Source organism: Cryptotermes secundus, unplaced genomic scaffold (genome assembly GCF_002891405.2).
Source record: "Cryptotermes secundus unplaced genomic scaffold, Csec_1.0 scaffold280, whole genome shotgun sequence".
NCBI lineage: Eukaryota > Metazoa > Arthropoda > Insecta > Blattodea > Kalotermitidae > Cryptotermes > Cryptotermes secundus.
The window spans coordinates 1,814,292-1,840,838 of record NW_019720566.1 but is presented as its reverse complement, the minus strand read 5'-3'; the positions used below and the strand labels follow the sequence as shown (position 1 = coordinate 1,840,838).

The following is a 26,547-nucleotide window of genomic DNA, read 5'->3' as shown; positions in this document are numbered from 1 at the left end:
TCTCAGAAATAAAAGTATTCACCTTAACTGAGAGAACAGAAAGGCAAACTGAAAACTGGTATGAATGCATTTTAAGAATGACAACAGATAGACTCCCAAAGATGTATCAAAAACCCAGAGGACAGCGAAGCATGAGATGACTCATAGCTAGACAGGAGGGCATATTCCCTTTGTGTCAGAAACTGGCCAATGGCCTATATCCTTGAAGAAGAAATAATTTATTTCAGTGCATAATTTTTACAGATATAAACTGCCAGCATTCTGAAGTACAGTAATCAGAAATAATATAAAAATTTTGTCCTGTTATGTTTATAAAATTTTTACATAATTTGTAGGTATTTGTTTGTTTGTCTGACCATCTATCACCATATCAAGTTTTGGATGCTTACCTGAGGATATTTGAGAACAGGGTGCTGAGGAGAATATTTAGACTGAAAAGGGATGAAATAACACGAGGTTGGAGAAAATTGCATAATGAGGGTCTTTATAACGTCACCAAATATAATTAGAATGATCACGTTAAGAAGGATGAGATGGACAGGGCATGTAGCATGCATGGGGGAGAAAAGGATTGCATGCAAGGTTAAGGTGGGAAGACCAGAAGAAGAGAGATCACTAGGAAGACCTAATCATAGGTGGGAGGATAATATTAAAATGGATCTTTGAGAAACAGAATGGGGTGGTATGGACTAGTTTCATCTGGCTCAGGATAGGGACCAATGGTGGGCTTGTGTGAACAAGCTAATACACCTTTTTGTCCCATAAAATATCAGGAAATTCTTGAGTAACTGAGCAACTGATGGCTTCTCAAGAAGGACTCAGCTCCATGGAGTTAGTTACCTACAATTGTTTATTAGAAATCACTATCAAACAGAAATCAAAATTTGAATTGCGTGGCTGCTATGTTGTTATTTTTCATTCTATAATTTAAACCACAGAATATTTGCATATGCTAAAAGATTATCATAGCATAAAATTTGAGGGCCGTACATTAAATGTGCTAGAGGCACTCCCACTGCAGAAGTCTGCATTTCAGTCATGCTGTTGTTATCAGTTGTAAGGAATTAAAATGTATGTATTAAAATGTATACAGTGTTACAAATTTATCCACTGATTGAGGGGTTATTAGGGTTGTGGAAAGATATGCAATTGAGAGACACACACACATAGCCATACGTTATATTACCATGATGTTATCATTATACATGGGAAAGTACAATAAAAACAGATGCATATTAAATTGATATATAGTTGTATGCAACCTGACAATGCATGCACTTGACATTTCTTTACAGTGCATGTTAGTTAAGCATACAGAAAAAACACAACCTTCAAAATCTGGTAAAAAAGTAATGTTGGAGAAAAAATATAAAGAAAGTCTGCAATCTTGCCTGTTATTTGTGTTAGAAGCTGCTGCTGACTCGCTTCTGAGCAATGCAGAGACTTGGATTGGAAGGTTTGGATGGAAGAGCTTTGTTCCTGTCTCTTGTTCAAGATCTGTTGCTGCTCACTTGATACGAATGATGAGAATTTCTGAAACTGAGTTTCAGAAGTTTCATATCCTTTCACCTTTTGTGTTGTAATCTCAGCTGGCTGTGGCCCAAATTGCCTTGTCTCAACATGTGTACTTGCAACGTAATATATATTACCATTAAGAATGGGAGCTTGTGAGGGTGCTGCTTCCCTTTTGTGTTGTGCCGGCATGTTCTTCACGATATTGGCCCCCTCTTTCTGAATCTGTTTATATTTCATAGGAGGTCTGCTGTTTTGCTCAAAAGTCTGGATTAGTGATTTGATTGGTTTTGTCTTGTACAGAGTATCACTTTCCTCGTTAATCACCTCATGTCTGTAAATTTTGGAGTACTCAACTGAGCTGCTGTTATGCTGTGATGTTTTGCTGCTTGCAGCTTGTACTTGGGGTATGTCCTCATCAGTGAATGGGAATGCACCAGCATGTTCTGACCCACTTTGAATGTGTGCGAAACTGCATTCTGGATCTGTTATATGACCAAGACTTTGTTCCTCAATCTTGAAGTTTGGTCTGCCTGAGACCTGCTCCTGTTGCACTGAGCTTTGGTGGAAGCTCATGATATTTTCAGTCCTTGTCTCAATTTGAGTAAAGTCCTCCTGCTGAGTTTGTATATCTTCTTGTGCTATTGAAACTTCTTGCTTTGTCTGAGAAGGACGATTCTGTTCCAAATATTCCTTCACCACTTTTATGTCTTCTGTACTTGTCATGCTTGGTATGTCTGTGTTGCTTGATGGTACCACATTTCCGGTGGAGGCTGGGGGTGGGGCTGTAGCTGTGGTCAGGACAGGAGTTTGTGGGGGACTGCCCGCAGTGGGTGTACCTGGGATGTACACAGAAAAGGGAGTAGATGGTCGGAATGTTGGGGTGGGGACAGTGGCTGGTGCACTAGTAGCAGCAGATATGCTAGTAGTAGAAATCACTTCTTCAGCTAAGCTGTTAGTTGCACTAGCAGTAGCAGTTGATTTTGCTGGTTGTGTTGCAGATGTTGACAAGTTAATCTCCTTAAACCCTGTGGAATGTTAAGTTACTCAGTTAGTGAAGCATGCTTCATTTCATTAAGTAGAAAACTTATCTGTTTGTATGGTTCTCATGATGGGGTTCTGTCATGAGACTAGAGATAATGGGGTATAAATGTAATAAATATATTATTTTGAAAATGAATGGTAAAAGACTTAATATAAAGTATGTATAGGATAGGAGATTGTAGGAAGTAATTCTGATCCATTTTTCACTTTATCCCTTTTGATGGAAACATTTTTTATTGTGGTTGGTTACTCAGTCTTTTAATAATACTGGAACAGTTTTCTTGCATTAATAGAATCAAATGAAATATGACAGGATGATGGTAAATTGTGAGTCAGAAGTATTATGAGAGGCCTACTTTGAAGTTATACCCACGTGAAATCCAGGGCAATACCTTGAAATAAGCCACCACCTCTGCCTTCCCCATTTTTGTATCTCACTTTGTGTAACCTAAATATCATATATTAGCACTAAATGATTTCTGAATTTATAGCCATTAAATGACCTAAGAATCAGTACGTATATTAATGTGAATTTGAAGTATATGGAAATGCAGCTTGTAAAATACAGTTATAAAACAGCCAAGTTATAAGTTATAATTTTGCCTTGCTGCATGATCTGTAATGTGCAAAATAAACAGGACTCTGATATTGTTCACAATTAACCACATTACATTAATTTGTTATTTTCATCAGGTTAGATTGTTTCTAGTCACAAAATTAAGACTGTAACTACGGAGTGTCAGTAGAAATTAAGAGCTAAAATAACGTTTTTCTGTTACATTCTAATATTAATCATTCCACAATCTACAAATGATTCCTCACACCACAAAATATATGTACACACATGTAAGTCTTGAAGCTTTTATGGTGACCAAATGTAATAATGTCTTCTTGGGCAAAACCCTGAGTAGGAATTGAACCCCAGAGGTTCAGTTTATAGTCACATTACTGACTGACCTAATAATTTCATCAAAGCGACATACAAGTATAGTCATTATGGCAGTTTAACTTTAGGCATTCTCATATTGAATTGACATGAATTGAACTTAATGCTCCATTCACCTTATATCTTGGAGAGACCCTATGCAGATCCCAGTTGGTTAGGAAGCTGTGTGAATCCCAGGACTGTCCTGGAGCAGGGTCTAATGAAGAGAAGAGTCCCAGTACCCCTACAGGGTATTGAGCCCTGTGTGCCCTGCCAAACTCTCATGACTCACAAAGTTAAAAGAGATCTGCTTCAGTGTCTGTCTCACATGGGTTTTACAGTCAAGGCTTTGGCATTACATCTAGCATAGAATTCAAGAAGACCATGTCATGACAAGATAAGCAGTAGGAGGAAACATCACTCAATATTGAGGTGAAATTAAATTTTAACTTGTTAGATTTGGTGCCATTTATTATGTTTAATGTGTTAGCAGTCATGAGTAATCAGTTGAGTTGAGCTGAGTTGACATAAAAGCCATCAACCAGTCTTCCACAAATCTGCATTTTCATATATGCTTTTTCTGTCCAAGCTTTAATGCTTGGTGTTACCATATTTTGTTGTTGAACTCACCATATGTTTGCTGCTGCTGCCCAACATTCCATCCCTGGGGTGCCTTCGGTTTGTACAGAAACTCCTTCCGAGGCTCTGAAATCCTCTGTTGGTAGGTGAGTGTGTGTGTCTTGGCAGGGACAGCAGGGGGTGGTTCATAGTTGAAAGCATTCTTGGTGATTGATGTGGTGGAGGCTTGCTGTTGAGGCTGTGGCATGTTGTACAGAGACTCAAATGTGTCCTGTGTAGGAGCAGCTACAAAACCTCGAGGGGTCAGAACGGGTGGAACCTCTTGAAATGCCGTGTCAACTGAACCTGTTTCAAGAGCAGCCTCCCATGGTGACTTCACTATCCGTATTCTGGGCTGCGTGAACCGTTCCTATAACCAGATCAGTATTCATTGTAATAGTAGTTTGCCAAATGAGTGCTCAACCCCAAAATGTGTCTTGTGTTTTTGGAAAGTAGAGATAGGAAGAGCCAATCCACATGCTTGGGCAGATGATTTTGTCTGGCTTCTTCCCCTCCCACAAGAAATTTAGGTGCAGTAATGGCAATATTTATGAAACATGACAAGTGTAACCAATTAGTGGCAGAGATTTGTTTCTTTTTTAGCAGTGCATCTCATGAGATATTTACATGGTATGTAATATGTCTTGATGAGCAGATTGTCTAGAAAATGTGGGAACCTCAACATCTCATAACCCTATGGGCCTCCACAGCCTGTTACAGGGATACCTTTACTTACTTTTATGTAATATGTCTCGAGAATTTCAATCCATGAGTGATATTATATGGAGATTTTTGAAAAGTGCAGCCTTTGGAAAATGTAATATGTGACTGTTTCTGACAACTGCAATCCATGGGGCTATTTTTGTTTTTTGTTTATGGCAGTGTTCACTCTAATTTAATCGTGCATATCCAGGATTGTGTGTATCACTGGTTTAACTGACTGTTTATATAAGGTGATTAAATAATATCATGATTTATGTGTGTGACTGCTGGCAGGGTAAGGATTGGTGAATGAATTTATTGACTACTTATACACACCTCTTGGAACTACAAGTAATTACAGAACCACAGCTAATCTCCACAATTCACAAATCACCACAGCAACCGCTAGGCCTTTTGCCAGCCTGCTGTGTCTTCATCAGCCATTTCCTGGCAGTGACTTTTAACAGTGGAGATTCTTCAGCTTCATGCACTCAGATTCTATCTTCTTCACAGCCTCCTGTGCAGAACTCAGCTCTCATCTAACTCTCTGTCAACTGACAAATAACTGGGTCACTGCAGTTTTCTTCAGGATAACTTCTTGGTGTGGACCACATAGGAAACACCCCCGTTTCCATTGTTGTAGCTGCTTAGAAATGGGTCGCATAACACCATTTCCAACAGTAACTCTATTGTTGTATACCATGCTGTTGCATAGCAATGGCTGTTGTCTCATTTGTTTCGAAGTCTTTGCCTAGCACCAGGCCTATGTGCCACAATATACTTACTCAGCCTAATGGAGATGGGTCTTAATGTCAGTTTATTTCAGTTTTACAGATACTTTTCAGTGCATCACTACATTCCAAGTGTCACAGTTTAGTTGTTATCACTCCCCTGAATAAACTCTAAAAATGTGAAAACCCAAAGAAGAAGAATCAATTTACCATTGTCCTATTTTTATCTCAAGATAAACCATAGAAGTGGTACTGTTGCTGTTGATGTAGTGATTTCAGTGATTATGTTGACATATTTTTTGTATAGAACAGTGTTTTTTTTTGTCCATTTTGAGACTACAGGATTACTTCAACAAAATTTTGCATTCTCCACTATTCCATTGGTATAAGGCATCTCATGCATAACTGTCGGGTACTCAAATCAAATTTCATCTGTAGGGCCAAGCATATTCTTTAAGTTTAATTTGTATGTGGAAGGTACTATATATTCAGATCCCAGCTGTGACTGTGGGTAGCATGACTGCTGGTTTACATGGGTTTCCTCAGTCCAGGAAAATCAGATGCAATCTGTCCCCAAGGACTAGAGTGACGTTTTATATGACTTAATTTTCTTTTAGTCTGCAGGGAAGGAGCTTGGGTGTCAAGAAGCCAGTGCAGGGACTTGCTTTACGGGTGCTACTCGTAACTCACTTTACAATGGACATTCCTTCCATCTGCTTGCAGCTGCCGATGGATGTCACACATTATCCTCGGAACACTGTTCTATTGTTCCTTGGGCTGGGAGCTCTGGTAAGTCGAATTTTAGTGGAATTCCATATGTACGTGTATTCATGTCTTCCCAACTTATCTGAATGTCCATTATTCTGTCTCGTGCTACAGGTACTCAGCTCCATGAGAAATGCACGTACTAGCATTTTAGGTTTCTTGTGTCTCTTTTGTATCTATGTGAATTTAAATACAATTTCTATGTGTGTATGTGGGCAGAGGGGCATGTGTCTTGACATGCCTGTTATATGAATATGATTGAAAGTTTATTAAAAATCCCTTGTAAATACTTTACTGTGCATGAGTTAGCAATAATTTCGAAGATGATATTACAGCTGCAGAATATGTAATACAAATTCAGTGTTGGTACTGAACAGATGCCATGCATGAAAAGAAGTCAATGCCAAAATGTCGAACTGAATTTAAAGACAATTTTGAAGTTGCTCAGTGTCACATATATCTTTGTCACTATGTTTATCAAGGAACCTGGAAGAAAGATGTGAGGAATATAATGACCTGGCCTGGTAGGTGATAGAATAGTGCATTTCTATCCTGGCAGGTATCTCTGCTGAAGTATCTGTGAAAGTGCCCATTTGTTTGTCCAACTGTACGGTCAGTGTGTGGCCTGTAGAGGGCCGACATGAGTCTAGCAAGCTGCAAATACGCTCCTGACCCAAGGGGAACTGTACTTCTATTCAGATGAGTGAGGCATTCAGCTGGAAGTAATGGGGGGGGGCAGCCCCTTTATATAATATGTTCTTATCAACATAAAATGAGCCTATGTTGCTAGTAGGTGGGGTACTATGTAACATAAAAAGCAAACTATAAAAGTGTGAGCATTTAAGAACATTTTCTCATGTAAAGTTTAATATACGTTTGGGCAGGGTAAATTTTATTCTGTTATGGCTCCATCTGTTTAGACGGTCATGAACCACCAGGCAGATGACGATGTGTAGTATATAAATCACACCACATTTGTCTCTAGCCCTTTCCATTCCAATGTATTAACCTCCAACATAATTACCGTAATGCTAAATGACTTCTTCATTGATGTAATTAACCTGTTTTAAAACTCTGATTCATGAGTGAAGCACAGCCTATATGAAGTGAGGTTTGCATGTCTTCTTCTGCCCCTTCCGGTGAGTGCTTATGGTGGTTACTTGCAATAGTTCATGACTGTTCATTTCTCATCTCTCTCAGTTCACATTAACAATCTTTTCATTTGACTATATAATTTCAGCATTGTCAGATAACCAATGCTACATGATCTGTGCATCTGAGCTACTAGTCACACAGTACCTGGATCTCGTTGAGTTTCTGCATGACCTCAACTCGTTTTGTAGACTCATTGAGATACGTTGGTATGGGGGGCAGCTTGCTCCCCTGCTGCTGCTGGGTCACGGTAGAGGATGTCGATATCAGCTCCGTTGTGGTGATGTTGCTGGAGGACGCTGACTTGACTGTTGTCTCATCAACCACCCATTTCTCGGACTTCTTCCGACGTTTTGCAAATAGCTCCGCGCCTGCATAAATTATTAATTTTCGTTAGAGAACCAATTCGTGACTGGAAAAGCTATATAATGATGAAATTCACTCATTAGTGTTACTACTTTTCTTTTGTTGGGTGAGCTGAGACTGAGCCCACTTGATATGTCATCCACTAATTGGATTGTTTTAGTGGTACTGGGTGATACATGAGTATGGAGCATTTTTGGTGGAATGAGAATTGGCAGGGGAAACCGCAGTGCCCAGAGGAAATCTACCCTAGTACCACTTCATCCACTGCAAATTGCACATGTCTTGACCTGGGATTGAACTTGGGCTGCCGTGGTGGGAAGCCAGCACCTAACCACCTGAGCTATGGTACAGCCTACACTGGGGTTATATTTTTGTGCTGCATAAATGTGTAGGGTGTATCAATGCTTTATGTAATGTAGCCTGTCACTCTTGTAGGTTGAGCTGGATTTATGAAATAAGTGACAGAATTTGATTTGAGCTTCTTGGAAATTTGGTGTTGTAGTGGATATACTCCGATCAAAGTGAAACATGTCCAGAAAAGTTAATCTGAATTTGTTGACTAGATGACAACATCTGTTGTGGTCTGCACATTAAGTATGCATGAAATTCGTAAACTGATCAAATTTCTTTAGCTTTGACACTCTAAACTTGTATTCAGAAAGTTCTAGTTTCAGACCTTGATCTGGTTTAGGCTATCATGATTGAGATTTTAGTGGCTTTCCGCAGTTCCTCCAGACGTATGCCAGGATAGTACCTTGATTAGGCAATGTACACTTCTTTCCAATTCATTTCTCACCAGTCATCTCACTCTTTGAGCCTATATAGTCAGAGTGACATTGAGGGAGGAACAGTGACTGAGGGTATTTGAGAACAGGGTGTTGAGGAGAATATTTGGCCTGAAGAAGGATGAAGTGACAGGAGGTTGGAGAAAACTGCATAATGAGGAGCTTCATAACTTGTACTCTTCTCCAAGTGTAATTAGAATGCTCAAGTCAAGGAGGATGAGGTGGGCAGGGCATGTAGCATGAAAGGGGGGAGAAGAGGAATGCATATAGGATATTGGTGGGAAAGCCAGAAGGAAAGAGACCGCTGGGAAGACGAAGGCATAGGTGGGTGGACAGTATTAAAATGGATCTTACAGAGACAGGATGGGATGTTATGGATTGGATTGATCTGGCTCAGGATAGGGACCAGTGGAGGGCTCTTGTGAACACGGTAATAAACCTTCAGGTTCCATAAAATGCTGGGAATATAGTCTGAGATACTGACAGCATTGTAAACTAATAAGGGCTCTGTATGAATCCTGCAGAATATATATGGACTGTCATGTTTTACCATATTTTGCAGTCTGGGATGGTACAGAGGTTAAGAACCATTGCAGGTCACATTTGAATGTGCTTACCTTTTCCTTTTGGGGCATTAAGATCGCGCACCAGGTCGAAAGCAACCTCAGGGCTCATGGAACCAGTTTCGATGTTGTAACCTTGACGTCTGAGGCTGTTGAGGTCCTGAACCTGCCCTCTGGGGTCCATAACGAGCTTCAGGATTGATCTGTTTTCATCATGGAATTTCATTTCCTGTCGGTGAAGAACAAATCCTATACTGGATGCAAGGCAGCTGGCAAAGTCAGGTTGCTAGAATACTAGTTGTCTGCTGAGCCAATGTTTGTATTACGTCCTATCTTATTATTATTATTATTATTATTATTATTATTATTATTATTATTATTATTACGAGTCTTGGGAACTAAAACAAGATCAGAAAACAAGAAGGTCCAGACTTCTTAAATTTGGATAAGGCTATTAAAGAATATACTCTACTGTGACCTTGCATAAATGTGTGCATAATTAAGACCTGGCTAGTCGTAAAGTAACTCTGACTTGGTTAACAGTTGACAGCCAGTGATAAAGAGTGAAAGCGAGTAGTAGACAGTTGGAACCATGGGTTAGATGAAAGACAGTCGTCAGCTGGTAAAGATGTGTGCATAGCCACAGAGGGCATTGTTGAGATCTGTTACCAGGCAACTACTGATAAAAACTTAGCACAGTGTGAAGACTTAGCATGTGCTGTAGTGATTTGTAAACCGTGTAGATTAGCAGTAGTATTACAGTTGTTTGAGTTGTTTGTAATCATGATATATAAAGGTTCAGTAAATCTAATTACAAATCCAAACCCTGTGTCTAGTCACTAACACATGACAATACTATAGGCAAGTATTATAAAGTTCAATGAGCTAGGCAAATTTTATACATTATTATTATTGTAAATGTAATTCTTCTGTGTGGTAAAGGCACAAATGAAATCCTAACAAAAATTGCTTGATATTTTTATTTACTTATATATTTACCACTTTTATTCGATTCATCTTAATTATTTTTTGATGATTTTTATGTGCAAGGTGTTATATTGCAATAAAATTCACTGGATACTGAAGGATTATGCCCGTTATCATAGAAGACGGAAGGTAGGGTGCTTGAAAGAGATAATACGGACTCTATTAGGGTAGTGCATCTAGTCTGTCACTGATACATTGAAAGCCAATTCAATATCACAATATCACCTGTGGGCCTATATTTGGATTCTTGAAAGACAGATTTTCGTCTCCTGGTGTTTCTGGGACATCTGTCTCGCTCTTGCCCCCATCTTCCAAGCCTTAAACAAAAGAGAAACGGTCATATATAAGATGGTGTATGGCTATCGAGATGAAACTGATATGCAGACCTGCTCCTGAAATTTGGTGGTGGTGATGTTGATGATGATGATGATGATGATGATATTGATATTGTGGCATATTTGCTGAAGGCAGAACTGTGAAGCCAGCAGAGACAACCGTTGACAGGATATGGCTCTGCGAACACGTCCATTGCTAGGCAACAGATTCGTAACACGCAGCAGTGGAGTAACTTGGAAGCGATGTTTTCTACGTGGTCCAAGTGATAGCTACAGGACGCAATAATAGAACTGTTGGATAGATGTTTTCTATGCGGTCCGTTCCGTGGCTATATAACAAGGAGCAGCTGAGATTATGAGTCTTAGCCCGTGTGGAGGCGGGGTCGAATACTTCCACCATGACCCTGCGAGTCGTAGGAGGCGACGAAAAGGAAAGTCTCAAATCTGAGACAGTAAAATATGGTCACGAGTCCCAAGGAACTCGGACCCGAGTAGGACTGCGCTGGCAAGGACCAGCAGCATATACTACAAAAGACAGATCTTGAGACGGCAGGCGGGTAAACATTTGTTCCATATCCATAGCGTGACGGCATAACAGTCAAAATCCAATGCAGTGTCCAGCCCGACCATTTCTGACACCAGTTGTCACGTGTATTTGTGACTATGAACGGGGTTTGGTCTGATTAATAGATTTATTGACCACTCACAGGTCGTGACTACAAATAACTATTACAGTATTGCTGATATCCATACTACGTCTTCTCAGTCTGCGTTCTCTAGTCGTTGCTTGGTAATAGGTCTCAACAATGGCTCTGCAAAGTTTTCACTACGCGTTACCTGATAACGAATCTTAGCTGGTTAACACTCAACTCAACTAATAAACTGACTGAGAGTTCTCACGTGTCCTCCCTTTATAACTTCGGGAAGAACCACTAGGTATCACCGCCTCCAACAGTTCCTCTGTTATTATATGCTTATCCGTTGTTGCGGAAAAGTGTTTAGCGAGTCGTTCTCTAGCAATGGACGTCTCTGCGGTGCTTTTCTGACTGCACACTTTCGACGTTCAGGCGTCGTGTCACAATATACTACATTCAGGGCTTTCTGGACGCGTTCAAGGGACATAATACATTTTGTGCGGTGTATTTTACACGTATTACACATACTTTTCTGCTGCAATGAGGAACCAAGTTCTATCCCAGAGATGGGAACCGTGTAAGTTGTGTAGATTTAGCTATATCGTCACTCTTGCCATTCTCCACAGTGTTCCGTGGGCTGCCTCCGCCATGTTTATTTTGGTTTTAAGGCTGTAACACATCAGCAGCAAGTGTTTCTCTATTCAGATGAGTTCAACCGTTTATTTGTGTACTTACACGCGTCTGATGTAAGGTTTATGGAGGCGGTGGATGAGAGTTATTTATCATCGTCACGGTTACTGTTGCGCTCTTCTCCTGTAAGGACATCTCTTTGATTTTCCTTCTCTTATATAATTCAGATTTTTTTTTAATTGTGATAGTGCTAATGCTCTTCTAATTTGTTTTCTGTGTAAGTAGCTTCTTATTGTTAATTTCATAGGTTGTATAGTTCTCTTCTTATGTTTACATTTATTTTATAGCAGTTCCTGCTGCTGATATTAACAAGATTTAATAATTTAGGAAGTATACGCGTATAACTGTATATTGAGGAGCTTCATAACTTGTACTCTTCTCCGAGTATAATTAGAATGATCAGGTTAAGGAGGATGAGATGGACAGGACATGTAGCACGAATGGGGGGGAAGAGGAATACATATAGGATATTAGTGGGAAAGCCAGATGGAAAGAGACCACTGGGAAAAACAAGGCGTAGGTGGGTGGGCAATATTAAAATGGATCTTAGAGAAATAGGATGGGATGCTATGGACTGGATTTATCTGGCTCAGGATAGGGACCAGTGGAGGGTTCTTGTGAACACTATAATGAACCTTCGGGTTCCAGAAAATGCTAGGAAGCTCTTGAGTAAGCTACACAATTGGCGGTTTCTCAAGAAAGGCTCAGCTCCATAAGTGAGTGAGTTCCTAAGAAGATTTGATAATTTAGGGAGTTACGCTTAGCGCATTACATTTATGTGGTGTCGCCCTCCTTTGGTTAGTTATTTCGAAAACGGTAAGGCTTGCGGAAAAGTACAGTGGACGTAAAATACGTTTTGTGTTTTTTATTCGAAACATTCTTCGCGTCTATGAATATGTAAGAAGTTATGCTTGAAATGCACACAGAAGAAAAAAGGTAAAGCTATCCCTCTAACATGCCGTGGAGGTCCATACGGTTGTGAGACGTCGATGCTTCCACATCTTCTAGATAATCGGCTCACAGATGACGGTGAGGTTGTCAGTCTTACGCGCCGGCCGTCCTTTACCCCCTAGGAATATTCCTGGTACTCGTTTCTGTCAGAGGCTGAGTCGACCCCAGGGCCATAGTGCCCCCATAATGCGGCTGGAAGGCTTAGGTAAATTGAGAAAATCCAGTGACCTCATTGGGAATCGAACCCGCGACCTTCCGGCTTGTAGCATAGTGCCTCAACCAACTATACTACCGATGTGCATTGAAACGTATTCGTATATAAGGTATCTAGTGAACGCGGAGGAAAGTCTCATCTGGAATGCTTTTCTTCCGGTTCATTCTGATCAGAGTCTAAGTTTCAAACCAGTGGATCTACAGGGCCGACAGTACACAGATATAAATATTATTTCATGCATTTTGTTCGTGTTCTTTCCCCCATTATACCCTGTTTCTAAGGTATGACATACTCATATTTAGGATATTATATTAAGTCACTCTTGTTTTACGTCTCTTTCCCCCTTGTAAGAGTAAGCATGTCCTAGATGCGTAAATTGTGTCTCCTTTCGTGATTATTAGGTTTCTCTGAAACGCTTTTCGACCGAATATCAGAGCGGGCTGTATTATTGTCTCTTGACGGGAATTCTGCAAGTAACCAGTTCTGAATCCTTGCTGTCCTGGTTTTCATGATTTTACTCAATATCTCGAAATAGGTACATAAACTCCGTGGTTTTAGTCCGCAAGCGAACTATAGCGACTGAGCAACCGCCGGATGTCGGCGAAGTTAATGTTAACACTAGCGGATAGAGGGTGTCGCGTGGTCAGCGCAACGAATCCCCACGGCCGTTAATTTCTGTTTTCTAGACCGGAGCCACTATTTCCTTGAAATAGCTCCTCAATTATCCTCACGAGGCTGAGTGGACCCCTTTCCATACCCACTACTTCTCCGAAAATATGGTAGCGCCGGGAATTGAACCCGGACCTCTGGATCTGTAACCAGAAACTCTGACCACTAGACCACAGAGACGGTCCCAAATAGGTACAGGAGTACTTTATTAAATTTCCCAACGCATGCTTTCTGTCACTTTCATTCAAAATCATCTTGCCATAGCTCATTTGACACTACGTAATCTCAGTTGTTGATACAGCGACGTACAATACTCAAGTACAAAAGTGCAGAGACTGAATGAAAGTTAACCTCCAGAAACTGCGAGAAAACACGAAATGTCTCATACACGCTTGCCTCAAGTATCACACACCGATAATTGTAAATTCTAAAAGGAGGTAATAAACATTACATACAAATACTTGTAAAGGTAAGAGGTGAAGTTGGCCCTGTGCTTAACTAATTAAGTACTACGTCATGAAGGCGTATGGGGAAGTGGATGTATAGATCCACATTTTCTTGACCTCAGCACAAGTTGGAGGTGAATATTCAGCTTCTGCCCATTTACCCCCGGTACCCATTGGATAGGAGGCTGGGTGGGCCCTATAGCCGGTCTGGACGACGTGGAGAAGAGAAATGTCTTTCCCCTACCGGGACTGCCAACTCCCACCCCTCGGGAGTCCATCCCGTAGCCAGTCGCAATACCGGCTACGTTTACCCGGCTCTCCAAAATGAACCAAGTATGAGGTATGTTTATTACATGTAGTCTGAACAAGCAATTGTAAGGTGACACGCAAACGCGAAGAACAAATGCTTCCTCTATATACCAATTGTTACTCCATAGACCTGAGTTCTTCTTGAGAAGCTAGCGATACTTGCTGAATTACTGGAGAAATTTCCATCATTTCATGAAACCCGAAGGTCAATTACAGCGTTAACAATTGGCACCTCACATGAGCCAGATAAACCTAATGTATATCTTCTCATCCCATTTCTTTTAATTGTAATTTTGTCCTCCCATCTAGAGGGAAACAGTTCTTTGCAATTTACACAACTCGGCGAACCAATGTTGAACATCTTTACATTTTCTTAACATTTGTATTGCCATCACAATTTTAGGAAGCCAAAGATTTGAATTGTATGGTAATAATGATACAGAACTATGCTCAGTATAAACGTGGGGCCCAGAAGTCCTTGGGTGCTCTAAGACAAAGCATAAACAAGAGGTTCCGGGAAGAATTTATGACGCTCTAAATGCTTCTGTCTGTATAAAAAAATGAACGGTAGTTGTAAATGAAGACTTGTGCAGTTTAGTGATCTGTAATTGTAGAAAAGTCCCCGCGATTTTGCCTACTACCTGAACATTTTAAGTTTTAATTTACTGTCAAGTTTATAAATTTGACTTTCAAGAAGAGTGGAAAGTTGTGCTGCAAGCCTTCAGCTTCTACATTTGTCATTTGTATCCAGTTTTGACAGATGCTGTATTTGGTTTCATGTATCCGCGGTTTTTAATTTGTGTACACGCGGAAAGAAATCGGCAGCATGAAGGTGATGGCAACCGAAACCAGTTTCTGGATTCTAGATTAGACCTACCACTTCGGTACGTCTTTTCATGACAATTTGAATATTTTATGTTTAACGTTATTACTTTTTCCTGTATCTAATTAAAGAACAGGCAACTCAGGTAACAACAGACGTTGGTTGCCTAATTCCCAGTTACCCATAAGATCTCGATCGTACTATGGTGTTTTTCAGGCATATAATCCTCGCGGACCGCCTCTGTGGTCTAGTGGTCAGAGTTCGTGGCTACAGATCTAGAAGCTCCGGGTTCGATTCGCGGCGCTACCAGATTTTCTGAGAAGTAGTGGGTCTTGAACGGGGTCAAATCGTCCTCGTGAGGATAATTCAGGAGCTATAGCGGCTCCGGCCTAGGAAACCGAGATTAACGGCCGTGGGGAATCGCTGCGCTGACCACGTGACACCCTCTATCCGCAAAAGTTGGCACTAATTTCGCGGACAAGCGGCGGTCGCTCGGTCGGTATAGTTCGCTGACGGACTACAAGCCACGGAATTTGTTTTGTTTTGTTCCACGCGGTTGGCGAGTGTCTTCTCTCCGTAGTACATATTTTCCAAATGCGTTATTAACAACATGGCACGCCAAATTATTCGTTATGTTAAATTATTTCAGTAAAGATCTATTGCTGTAGCTACGAATCTAGTGTTTCAGACGTTCGCTGCTGCATAGAACCAGATTTGATTTTTGCTATATTTCGTCAGATGTTCACCGTATCGAAACATGTTCCGAATTAAAGACGCGAATCCTGACTACGTATGTGTTCTATAATAATTTGTGCTTCATGCAATGCGAGGATCATACTTGAACAATACAAAGCAAAATTACATTTGTGCGACGACTTATTGTTCTAGGTCCATTAACTTTAAAGAAGGAGCAGGCGGAAGCACTGGACGCATGGTTTTCCCACTGTGCTTTCACAGAACCCACAGAAGTCTCGTAGAGACGCTGTCTGCGTTTATATTGTATTTCGATACCTAATATAGTAAGTTTATTTTATTTTGAGATGCAATAGTAAAATTTCTCACGTTAGGCCTAATCACATTATTTTACATCCTATTCAAAAATGATTCTGACAAAAGTGGACTATTTTTTCACAAGATAATTTTTACCACTTCTAGAGGAGTATGGTAATTATTTGTGCCATAATGTATGACCTTGGACCGCCTCTGTAGTCTAGTGATCAGAGTTCCTGGCTACATATCCAGGGGTCCCGGGTTCGATTCCCGGCGCTACCAGATTTTCTTAGAAGAAGTGGGTCTGGAACGGGGTCCGCTTAGCCTCTTGAGGATAACCGAGGAGCTGTTTCAAGGAAGTAGCGGCTCCGGTCTAGAAAACCGAGATTAACGGCCGTGGGGATCCGTTGCGCTGACCACGCGACACCCTCCATCCACAAAAGTTGGCACTAAGTTCGCCGACAAGCGGCGGTCGTTCGGTCGGTATAGTTCGTTTGAGGACTACAGTTCACGGAGTTTGTTCTTGTTTTAATTACACAATTAAATCGTTGGCCAATGGATAGAAAAAACCAGCTGAGTATAAACCAAACGTATGAACAACCTGAGCGTAGGCAAGTAAGCCGAAATCTGTAGTTGAGTAAGACTGGGGCCACACGAGCGCACAAAATGCGTCCGTTGTAACACACGTTGTGACGTCCGTTGTAGAAATATACAAGCGAGGCGAATGCTACGCTTTCTTCTGGCTCCATTGGAGACAAAGAACTACGCATCGCATTCTGCAACTGTGTGGTATTCTCAGCTACGTCCGTCATAAAGTGCGTTCGTTGCAACGGGCGCATTTTGTGCGTTCGTGTGGCTCCAGCCTAAAGATAAGTACATGTAATAAGTACAGATTATATACATGCTGACAGAAATCTCACTTAACGCTCGGATATAATATTTAAAATGTTATTCCACCACAGAAATTCACACGGCCGGGATATTGATGATGATTATAGACAGTTTACAAGTATGAAGGTGGATCGGTCCTGAGCGCTATGTTATTCTTTCCGCGTTTCGTGAAAATTGGCCCTTAATGCGGAAGTCAATGATCGGACACATGTACACGAAGTTTACTTAGCATATCGAAAAAAATTAAATACCATTTTAATTTGTTTTTTATTTAATATATTAATTTTGATGATATAGTGTGTTCCACATGGATATATTCATTTATATTTAATTGATTTTTATTGTTAATTACATCAAACACTTTGCTAGATCACATTTTACATGTATTTTTATATTAAATATAAATTATTTTCATCCACAAATTACTGATCCATAACATATATATTTTATGTCACTCTATAGGCCCGCCATTCATACTTTTTGCCGTTATACTTTAATAAAATCTTACTTTTGACGATATGCCTACGATAATGCATATTTCCACATTCACTATATATTTCATGTATAGCGGGACAGCACTCAGTACGCCTACAGCTGCCACTCTCTTTGTACTGCTGTTTCTAGGACCACATTCCATGGATTAAATCTGGGGCCTCTTCCGGCTTCCCCACTCCTTAGGACTTCCTATTTCTCCATTCTGTTCCATTCGAGCGATACTTCTAGAATCTCTTGTAGTCCTCCATTTTCACCACATGCTGTAACCACACGCATAGCGCTCTATACCCACTTTCTAGCGTTTACGTATTTTACTCTATGAAATATACATCAAGATCCTGTCTCAGAATCTCATTCTTCACCATATTCTCACACGTCAACATTTTTAAGTCATAAAAAGCACATTTCTGCACCTTAAATCTTACGTAGCCGGTCACGGTAGCCGAGCGGTCTAAGGCATGCACTGTCTTCGCTCGCTCGGAAGCCGAGATCGTGGGTTCGAATCCCGCTCAGGGCATGGATGTTTGTGTGCGTTTTTCTGTGTTTATCTACAGGTAGAGGCCTTGCGACGAGCTGATCACTCGCCCAAGGAGTCCTACCGTATGTGTAAGATCTAGAAAAACCGAAGTGAACGGAGTTCATGGAGGTAGGCCTAGACCCACTGGGGCTGTAGTGCCAAGGGAAAAAAAAACTTACGTAGCTTTTTGTTCATCAAGTCCACCTTCTTTTTCATTTATAAGAGTTAAGCACAAATTAAAGATATTGTGTGCCCTTTTTGTTAATCGTTCGCATACGAGTGTATTCAGAAAGGACAGTAATCACAGATTTCCTCAGCAGATGAAGTCAAAACTGCACAGTTGGTAGGCTCACGTTGAATAACTGAACCGAGTTCGGATTAGACAACAAATACTGTTGTGCTCCACTGTATAGAATCGAATTATAGGCTGATTAGTGAATGATTTATTGGAAAGGAAATGGAAGGAAGGGGACTTGGCATAATTTAAGAGATTATCCCAGAATTCGGTAGTAGAGAATGAGAAAACCCATGAAAACCACAGGATATTCGATCCGAAAGTTGAATCATAGACCTTCCGAAAATGAAGCAGAATTGTAGCCACTCGACCGATGTTCGGTCCGTTGCGTAGTGCTGTACTTAAAAATGCGTGAACCCTAAAACTCATGCCACTTACACGCCTTCATAGCGTGGTACGTATTCACAGCAGTAAAAAGAAGTTGTGCCTGTGCTTAACTAATTAAGCACTACGCCATTTAGGCGTATGGAGGAGTGGATGCACGTAGATCTATAAGATCATGTACAACAGTACTTTTGCATAATTTTTCGCAGTCATCTATGTTATTAAATAACTGTATCTCAGCGTGAAATGTTACATATCATCAAATGAGACGAGCGAATAATTAGGCCTACGTGACATGGTGAATGCCGGTCACGGTAGCCGAGCGGTTTAAGGCATGTACTGCCTTCGCTCCTTCGGAAGCCAGGATCGTGGGTTCCAATCCCACACAAGGCATGGATGTTTTATATGTGTATGTGTTTATTCTGTGTTTTTGTTGTCCTGTGTTTAGGTAGAGGCCTTGCGACGAGCTGATCACTCGTCCAGGGAGTTCTATCGTCTGTAAAATGATCATGAAACAGAAAAATCAGAGACCCGAGCCTAAGGGAGCTGTAGAACCAGTGAAAAAGAAAAAAAACATGGTGAATGGCAGGTGACTTGAGAGCTACTATCGTGTCGTCAGTCCGGAATGACAAAGAGACGTACGAAAATCTTTCGGCCGAATAGCCATTGCTTCGGCCGAGGCTTGAGCTAGACACCTCCCCATTACGAAATTATCCACGGGGCACGGAAGGCATTGTCGCCTTGGATAAGGCGACTCTCTTCCATCTGATGTCGAAGCTAAGAAGCGTGGAGGCTTACTTTCATGCCCCTGTACGCATTTATGGCGTGACAGGCATTTTTGCCATATCATTCCAGTGAACTAAGGATATTAACATGTGTGTATTTAGTGTGGAATTACTGTAAATAGTAAGTAAAGTAAGTAAATGTATCCCTGTAACAGGCCGTGGAAGCCCATAGGTTTGTGAGATGTTGAGGTTCCCACATTTTCTAGGCAATCGGCTCATAGATGGCTGTAAGGTTGTCAGCCTTACGCGCCGGCCGCCCTTTAGCCCCAAGTATATTCCTGGTACTCATTTCTGTTAGAGGCTGAGTCGACCGAAGGGCCATAGTGCGGCTGGAAGGATTAGGTCAATTGAAAAAAAAATCCAATGGCCTCATCGGGACTTGAACCCAGGGCCTTCCGATATGTAGCATAGTGCCTCAACCAACTGCGCTACCGCGTGCCCCTGTGGAATTACTGTGAGAAATAAAATATTCCACTGTTATGATTAGCACGTCTTCGTATCCTGTAGATCCCAGGTTATAATCGCAGCCTGACCACCACATATTCACATGATCTTACTCAGTCCCTCTAGTCAAATTCTAGAGTAATATTTTAGAAAATATCACAACATGTCTTTCACATTGTTTCCCAGTCGATCGTAATCACTATGTTCTTCGACACTATACCAGATAACCTGTGCAGTTGAAAACTTGGTTAAATGCTCGTAAACCAAGAAAGCAACGACTTGGAACACGCCCCACGCTTACCTTTATTCACAGCCCTCTTTTTCTTGGGCAGGTAGGTTGCAGTTCCCGGGGGAGGGGGCGCCCCGATGCAGGGGATCCAACCCACTCGCGTTGACATCTCACAGCCGTACCATCACTCAACACCCCACTCGACCACTCGGTTCATAAATGCATAATTCCTAGTTATTGGTCTGCCAAGGTTCACGGCGGGTGTCCTGCCACTACTATTAAACGCGTCCAGTGGACGCTTCAGTTACCGACTGAACCACCGTACCGGTCTCGCTATAATAAAACGAGTAGCCCCGGTTAAATATTCCGAAATAGCTTGAGTCGAGGGAAAAACCTTGCCCGCCCTGACCCGGCGAGACTATTGGATACGCCATAACGCGCTGCCCAGTTGGCAGACGCGCGCATTCTATTTAGTCTTTTTCAGGTGGTTGTAGCTTTAGCTCGTCTGTGATTGTAGCGACGGGCCCGACACATGGTACAGCATCTGACCATCAGCATGACTGAGGGATATGTTATTATATTTTATTTATTTATTCAGGTTCCTTAACCACGCTTCAGTTGCTAAGATTATATTTTTGTCTTCATTTAGTCTTTGCATCCTGTTCTATTATGGAACCAACTTATAGTGGAGTCCTCTACGCAGCAATTGTCCAGGAAGTTAATAAGATAAAATATAATTTAACAGTAATTTGTATTGTTATTTTTTATTTGTACATGTTTCAGTCTCACAGATCATCATCAGCACGTTCATTAACAAATTACATAATCATTGAACTGCTATTTTTTTTTTTCATTGGCGCTACAGCCCCCATTTGGGCCTAGACCTACCTCCATGAAACTCTCCGTTTCACTTCGGTTTACTAGATCTTAGACATACGGTAGGACTCCTTGGGCGGGTGATCAGCTCGTCGCAAGGCCTCTACCTGTACACAAGCACAGAAAATCGCACACAAACATCCATGCCCTGAGTGGGATTCGAACCCACGATCCCGGTTTCCGAGCGAGCGAAGACAGTACATGCCTTAGACCGCTCGGCTACCGTGACCGGAACTGCTAATTAAAATGGATAAATTTTTCGTAATGAACATATGTCATAAAATGAAACATTAAAATAAAGTCATGTAAACGAAACTGAGGTCGGCTGTGGGCTCGCGTGTAACATGTGTTTGTATGATTATAGCCAGTAGCGAATCAGTAGCGAATAACCAATTTGAATGGAAGTAGAAGTAGATGGTCGTGACCTAATTTAGTTTATTCTCCTATCATTTGCCTGGAGGAAGTGGGAAATACCACGAAATACCTCGGGCAGGATAGCCTGTCTCTGGGCCGAAATTCGAACCCTGGACCTCCTGAAAATTAACTATGGTTGCTAACCACATATTCGATCCTGTTTTTTTTATTTAACGACACTATCAGTAGCTAGACTATATATTACCGATTGGATAGATGACTGATTAATTAGAAAGAATTTGGAAGAAAGCGGTCTGGTCTAATCGAGTCACTGTCCCTGCATTCACCTGGAAGGACCGAGAATAACTATGAATAACCTCAGTCAGGAGAGCTGGTGCCCCGTCTGAGACTCGAACTGAGCACCTGCTGAATAGAAGTCTGGAGTGTTACCGCTATGGCAACACGTTCGGTGATCCTGTTAATGAATTCTCAGGTTCACTACCTTTGTTAAGACCTCCATTGGATCCGATAGAGAGCCACTTTTATCCAATCCATATATTCACAATCTAGTACTCTAATTTTAATATCGTCTTCCCGAATGCACATGTTTCCCACGTGGTGTCTCTGCCCATGAAGTGTTTCAAGAATGTAATGAGGATTTGTATGCCCCGTCCATGCTTCATGGCCCTCTCTTTTTATCCTTGTTCTAATCTTAATAGTATTATTTCAAGAGTAGAAATTATGAACTTCTCCATTGTGCAGCTTTCATTCGCCTGCCTTCATCTTTCTTAACTTCTAAGAGTTTTCTGAGCATTTTTTTGTAAACACCCTTCAACTCCCGCTCCTCCCTCACAATAATATATCAGAACAGCAGATATTATAGTTTTATTTATTGTAATCTTTAGGTTATAGACTAGAAGATACAACAGAAGTCGGAAGTGAACAATAGTTAGCCTCTTCTATGTTTGCGTTCTTAACTACATAGTAAATGAAATTTTGTTTATCGCCAAAGTAACGCTACTGACATAATTATTTAACAAAGATGGAAACCACGCTGACCTTCGAATATATATATAAAGGGGCTACTAAATTTATAATTTTTCCCCCTTGGTACTACGGCCCCCAGTGGGCCTAGGCCTACCTCCATGAACTTCTCCGTTCACTTCGGTTTTTCTAGATCTTACACATTCGGTAGGACTCCTTGGGCGAGTGATCAGCTCGTCCCAAGGCCTCTACCTGTAGATAAACACAGAAGAACGCACACAAACATCCATACCCTGAGTGGGATTCGAACCCACGATCTCAGCTTCCGAGCGAACGAAGACAGTACATGCCTTAGACCGCCCGGCTACCGTGACCGGCAAATTTATAAATTAGTAGTTACGTATCTTAGAGATCTCAGCTTGGGGTTAGACGCTTGTAACAATCTTTGGCTACAAAATTAATTGGTACGTTTAGAAATATTGAGGAACTTAATATGAAGTAGCAGGAGGTAGGATATAACTGCATAATGAGGAGCTTTACAATTTGTGCTCTTCCCCAATTACTATTAGAGTGATAACGTCAAAGAGGATGAGATAATCAGGACGTGCAGCTCGAATGGAGGAGACGTCAAATTGTTTCCAGATTTTATTCGGGAAACCTGAAGAGAAGGAATCACATCGGACAATTTAGGGGTTAATCGGAGGGTAATAGCAACATTAGGCTTAAAGAAATAGGTTGTGGGGATGTGCACTCGATTCCTCTCAGAATAATGTATAATGAACCTTCGATTTCCATAAACGGATGGGAATTTCATGACTAATTGAGCGAATATAAGCTTCTCAAGAAGGACTCTGGTCTATGGAGTTCGTGATCTGCTGATCTATTAATATAAACTGTTTCCGCGATTATAGAATGAAAAGTATTGTAAAATGTTCATATTTATAATTTAAACACAAAATAAAAAATGTTAAATGAAAAACTTGGCTGTGGGGTTTCAGCGTCTGTGAAGATTGCTGTGATTTGTATCGGTGTTGCGCTCATACAAAGTTTGATTCAGATCGGCCTCTTGGTTATAAGGGAGGGGCACGAGAACGTGATGATATAGTAATAAGGTTAGGGAAGTAGGTTGTTGCAAAATGAACCCATCTGAAGTAGCTCTTGCTGATATGCTGAAGTGTTCAGACCATGCCATCTTGAAGCTTCAGCCTGACCATGTTTGCGTTACGAAAGAAAACAAACGGCTCTGAGGTAGGCTCCTTTTATTAGTGACTCTAAAAACAAATCCGCAAGTTCATATGCACTGAAGCTCTGTCGCTAGCGTCGCTAGATAGAGTTCTCGTAGCTCAGTCACGTGGCTTTGTTTCTAAAATTGTTCAAATAACGTAGATGTCCAAGTTGACTGAGGAAACGGTCCCACAATAATATTTAAGTTTGTACTTTGTTATGTGTTTCTTGCAAGAAAAGAATCCATATTGGAAAGGCCGCGCCATATTTCAAGTGGTTAGTCGCTGGCTTCCCACCGCGGCGGTCCGGGTTCGAGCCCATGTCTGGTCAAGTGGGATTTGTGGTGAACAAAGTGGTGCTGGGGCAGGTTTTCTCCGAGTACTTCGGTTTCTCCTGCCAATCTTCATTCCACCAAATTCTCCATCATCATGATCACCCGGGGCAGGTGCAATAAGCCAATCAGTGTCCGACGTGCGGAGTGGACCCAGCTGGACTCCACCCCGCACTATGCGAATTAAAAAGAAATCTATGTAGGAATGGTCAAGTTCGCTCGGCAGTCCGCTTGTTTCAACGCAAGAACCTGTTGATGTATCTTGACGAAATTTGGTATGAATTCTGTGTCACTGAAGGCCAAATTACAACCAGCAATTTAATAACACACACGAAAGTAATCGATCACCCACTTAATAATATGTTGCGCCTTCATATTCATAAAACACATATTGATTAATAATGCATGACTGCCTAGTCTTTCATAAGAAATATCTGCAAGAAAAAACAGACCACCACGGTAGGCGAGCGGTCTAAGACATGCACTGTCTTCGCTCGCTCGGAAGCCGGGATCGTGGGTTCGAATTCCACTCAGCGCATGGATGTTTGTGTGCATTTTTTTGTGTTTGTCTACAGATAGAGGCCTTGCGACGAGCTCATCACTCGCCCAAGGTGTCCTACCGAATGTGTAAGATCTAGAAAAACCGAAGTGAACGGAGTTCATGGAGATAGGGGCCCACTGGGGCTGTAGTGCCGAGGAAAAAAAAACAGACCACACGAACATAAACTCGATGGGCACTTCATAATTGCCTGCTATCAGTGATAACGTGGTGGACGCACGAACTTGTGAGATGAGGGCGCCACTAGTGCCGCTACAAAAGTTCGGCAGCCAAGGCAACCGTAATATATTTGTGAGCTTTATGAAATGTACATACACTCTGTATTAATTACGTGGCAAGTTGGATCAAGGAGTAACGCTTGTGACGTGTATTGGAGGTCTGCGTATCATGACTGAAATTTTCATCGATTTTACTCAGGTACCTCAGGAAAATGCGGGGATTGGACCTTAAATTAGGCCACGACCGTTTCCTTCCACATCCTATCCAACTCACTATTCACCATCAATGAATCGTCCGACATTATAGAGTCTGAGATACTGACAGCGTCATTAGACAAATCATAAAAGTAAATAAACGCCAAGGTGGAGAGAACATGTGGGGAAGCTGGAAGCAGTATGGTACGGATTGCACGCTCCCAGTGTTTTTTGAAAGAAGGGTGAAGAATGCGACAGGTGAGGTCTGATTCCTCAGCAGGAATCTCTGGATGTATTTCTTCACGACCACGTTTAGACCCACTTCGGAAGTCACAACCGGTTGCCGATACAGTAGGTAGGTCTACCGATGGGCTTTTCAATATCGTTAAGCAGCCAGAAAGCCAGAACCTGACCACTCGTGTACGTCATTGAGATTAATAGTGCGTGGACCTAAACCTGCGCTTTCCGTAAACGGCTTTTTGATATTATGTTAGCCCTTCCCATAATATTGCCTAGACTGAACGCAATCGGTCGGAACTTCTGTCGTAATTGGCTTTGGGATGTGACAGTATCAGTTATATTGAACCTCTTTTACTGCATGTCAGCATTCAGAGCCACCCATTTTCAGTTGTCAGACAATGGAAATCATAAGTTTTCATATAAATGATCTGTAACTTTTTAAACAAGGGAACCGGGATAGCAAAGGTGAAGTGTGGGATAACTTTACGTTTTTTATGTTAGATGAATTTTGATTAATCTTCACGGAATATGGCTATGGCAATTGAATTAAAATACTCGTAGATTCTGGAAATCGCCATGCAATCAGGTCAGTTTATGAAAGCGTAAGTTGAGGAATGTTGTCTTCCGAGATGTGGCGTCGTGTAGATCTTGTGTAATCCGACGTTTCTCCGAAACGTCGGTTTATACAAGACCTACAAGGCGCCACATCATAAAAGACAGCATTCTTCATAGCCACCGCCGTGAAAACCTCAAATCTTACAAGTTTACCTGTTGTTTCTTGTGGATCCAAAAGCTGGGTTTTCACGATGGGTAAAGAACAACATAGAATGAATGTGACTGAGACCAGAGTGCTAAGGAGGATATAAGTAATTAGCAGAAATAAAGAATCAGTGACGAGGATTGCAGACAATTGCACAAAGACAGGTTCCATGATGTACATCCTTCATGTATAAAGTTAAAGATAAAATTGTCCCTGTGCTTAATGAATTGAGCACTATGCCATGAAGCCACATGGGGAGTGGAGATATAGCTTCAACATTCTTGACCTTGGCACAATACCTTGTGTGAAGATGTGCGACGTATAATAATTTGGTATAACATCTCAATGTTTACTGAAACATCTCGAATTAGGAGAGTTCTGGTAGAATTCTGATGTAATATTCAATAAATTTTGCAGGTACAAAAATAACAGCCCTGCTTTTATTAAAGATATAAGAAACATATTCTGATCTAGTACATTCCCGTCATCTTCTCATGCCATTGTTTCCTCATCGATGCCTAGGTCTCCTCTCGTAACATTCTCTAACAGATTTTTTTACTTATTGTTTTCCCACGATACCTGTCCGATTGTGATCTTTATTTAAATCGGCATAA

At 41.3% G+C, this 26,547-nt stretch overlaps 1 protein-coding gene across 5 annotated transcripts in view; it reads right to left on the bottom strand.

Annotated features, from left to right (window-relative positions):
• LOC111868781 (probable GPI-anchored adhesin-like protein PGA55) overlaps nt 1-26,547 on the bottom strand; it is a 122,325-nt gene that overhangs the window by 5,941 nt on the left and 89,837 nt on the right. For 4 of the 5 annotated variants that reach the window (XM_023859767.2, XM_023859775.2, XM_023859750.2 and 1 more), the window contains 5 exons: nt 10,376-10,467; nt 9,218-9,392; nt 7,597-7,820; nt 4,112-4,469; nt 1,392-2,540 (listed from right to left, as the gene is read on the bottom strand). In XM_023859767.2, coding sequence (XP_023715535.1) covers nt 1,392-2,540; nt 4,112-4,469; nt 7,597-7,820; nt 9,218-9,392; nt 10,376-10,467 — 1,998 coding nt within the window. The remainder of the gene's footprint in view (nt 1-1,391; nt 2,541-4,111; nt 4,470-7,596; nt 7,821-9,217; nt 9,393-10,375; nt 10,468-26,547) is intronic. The other variant, XM_023859785.2, reaches the window with a different exon arrangement.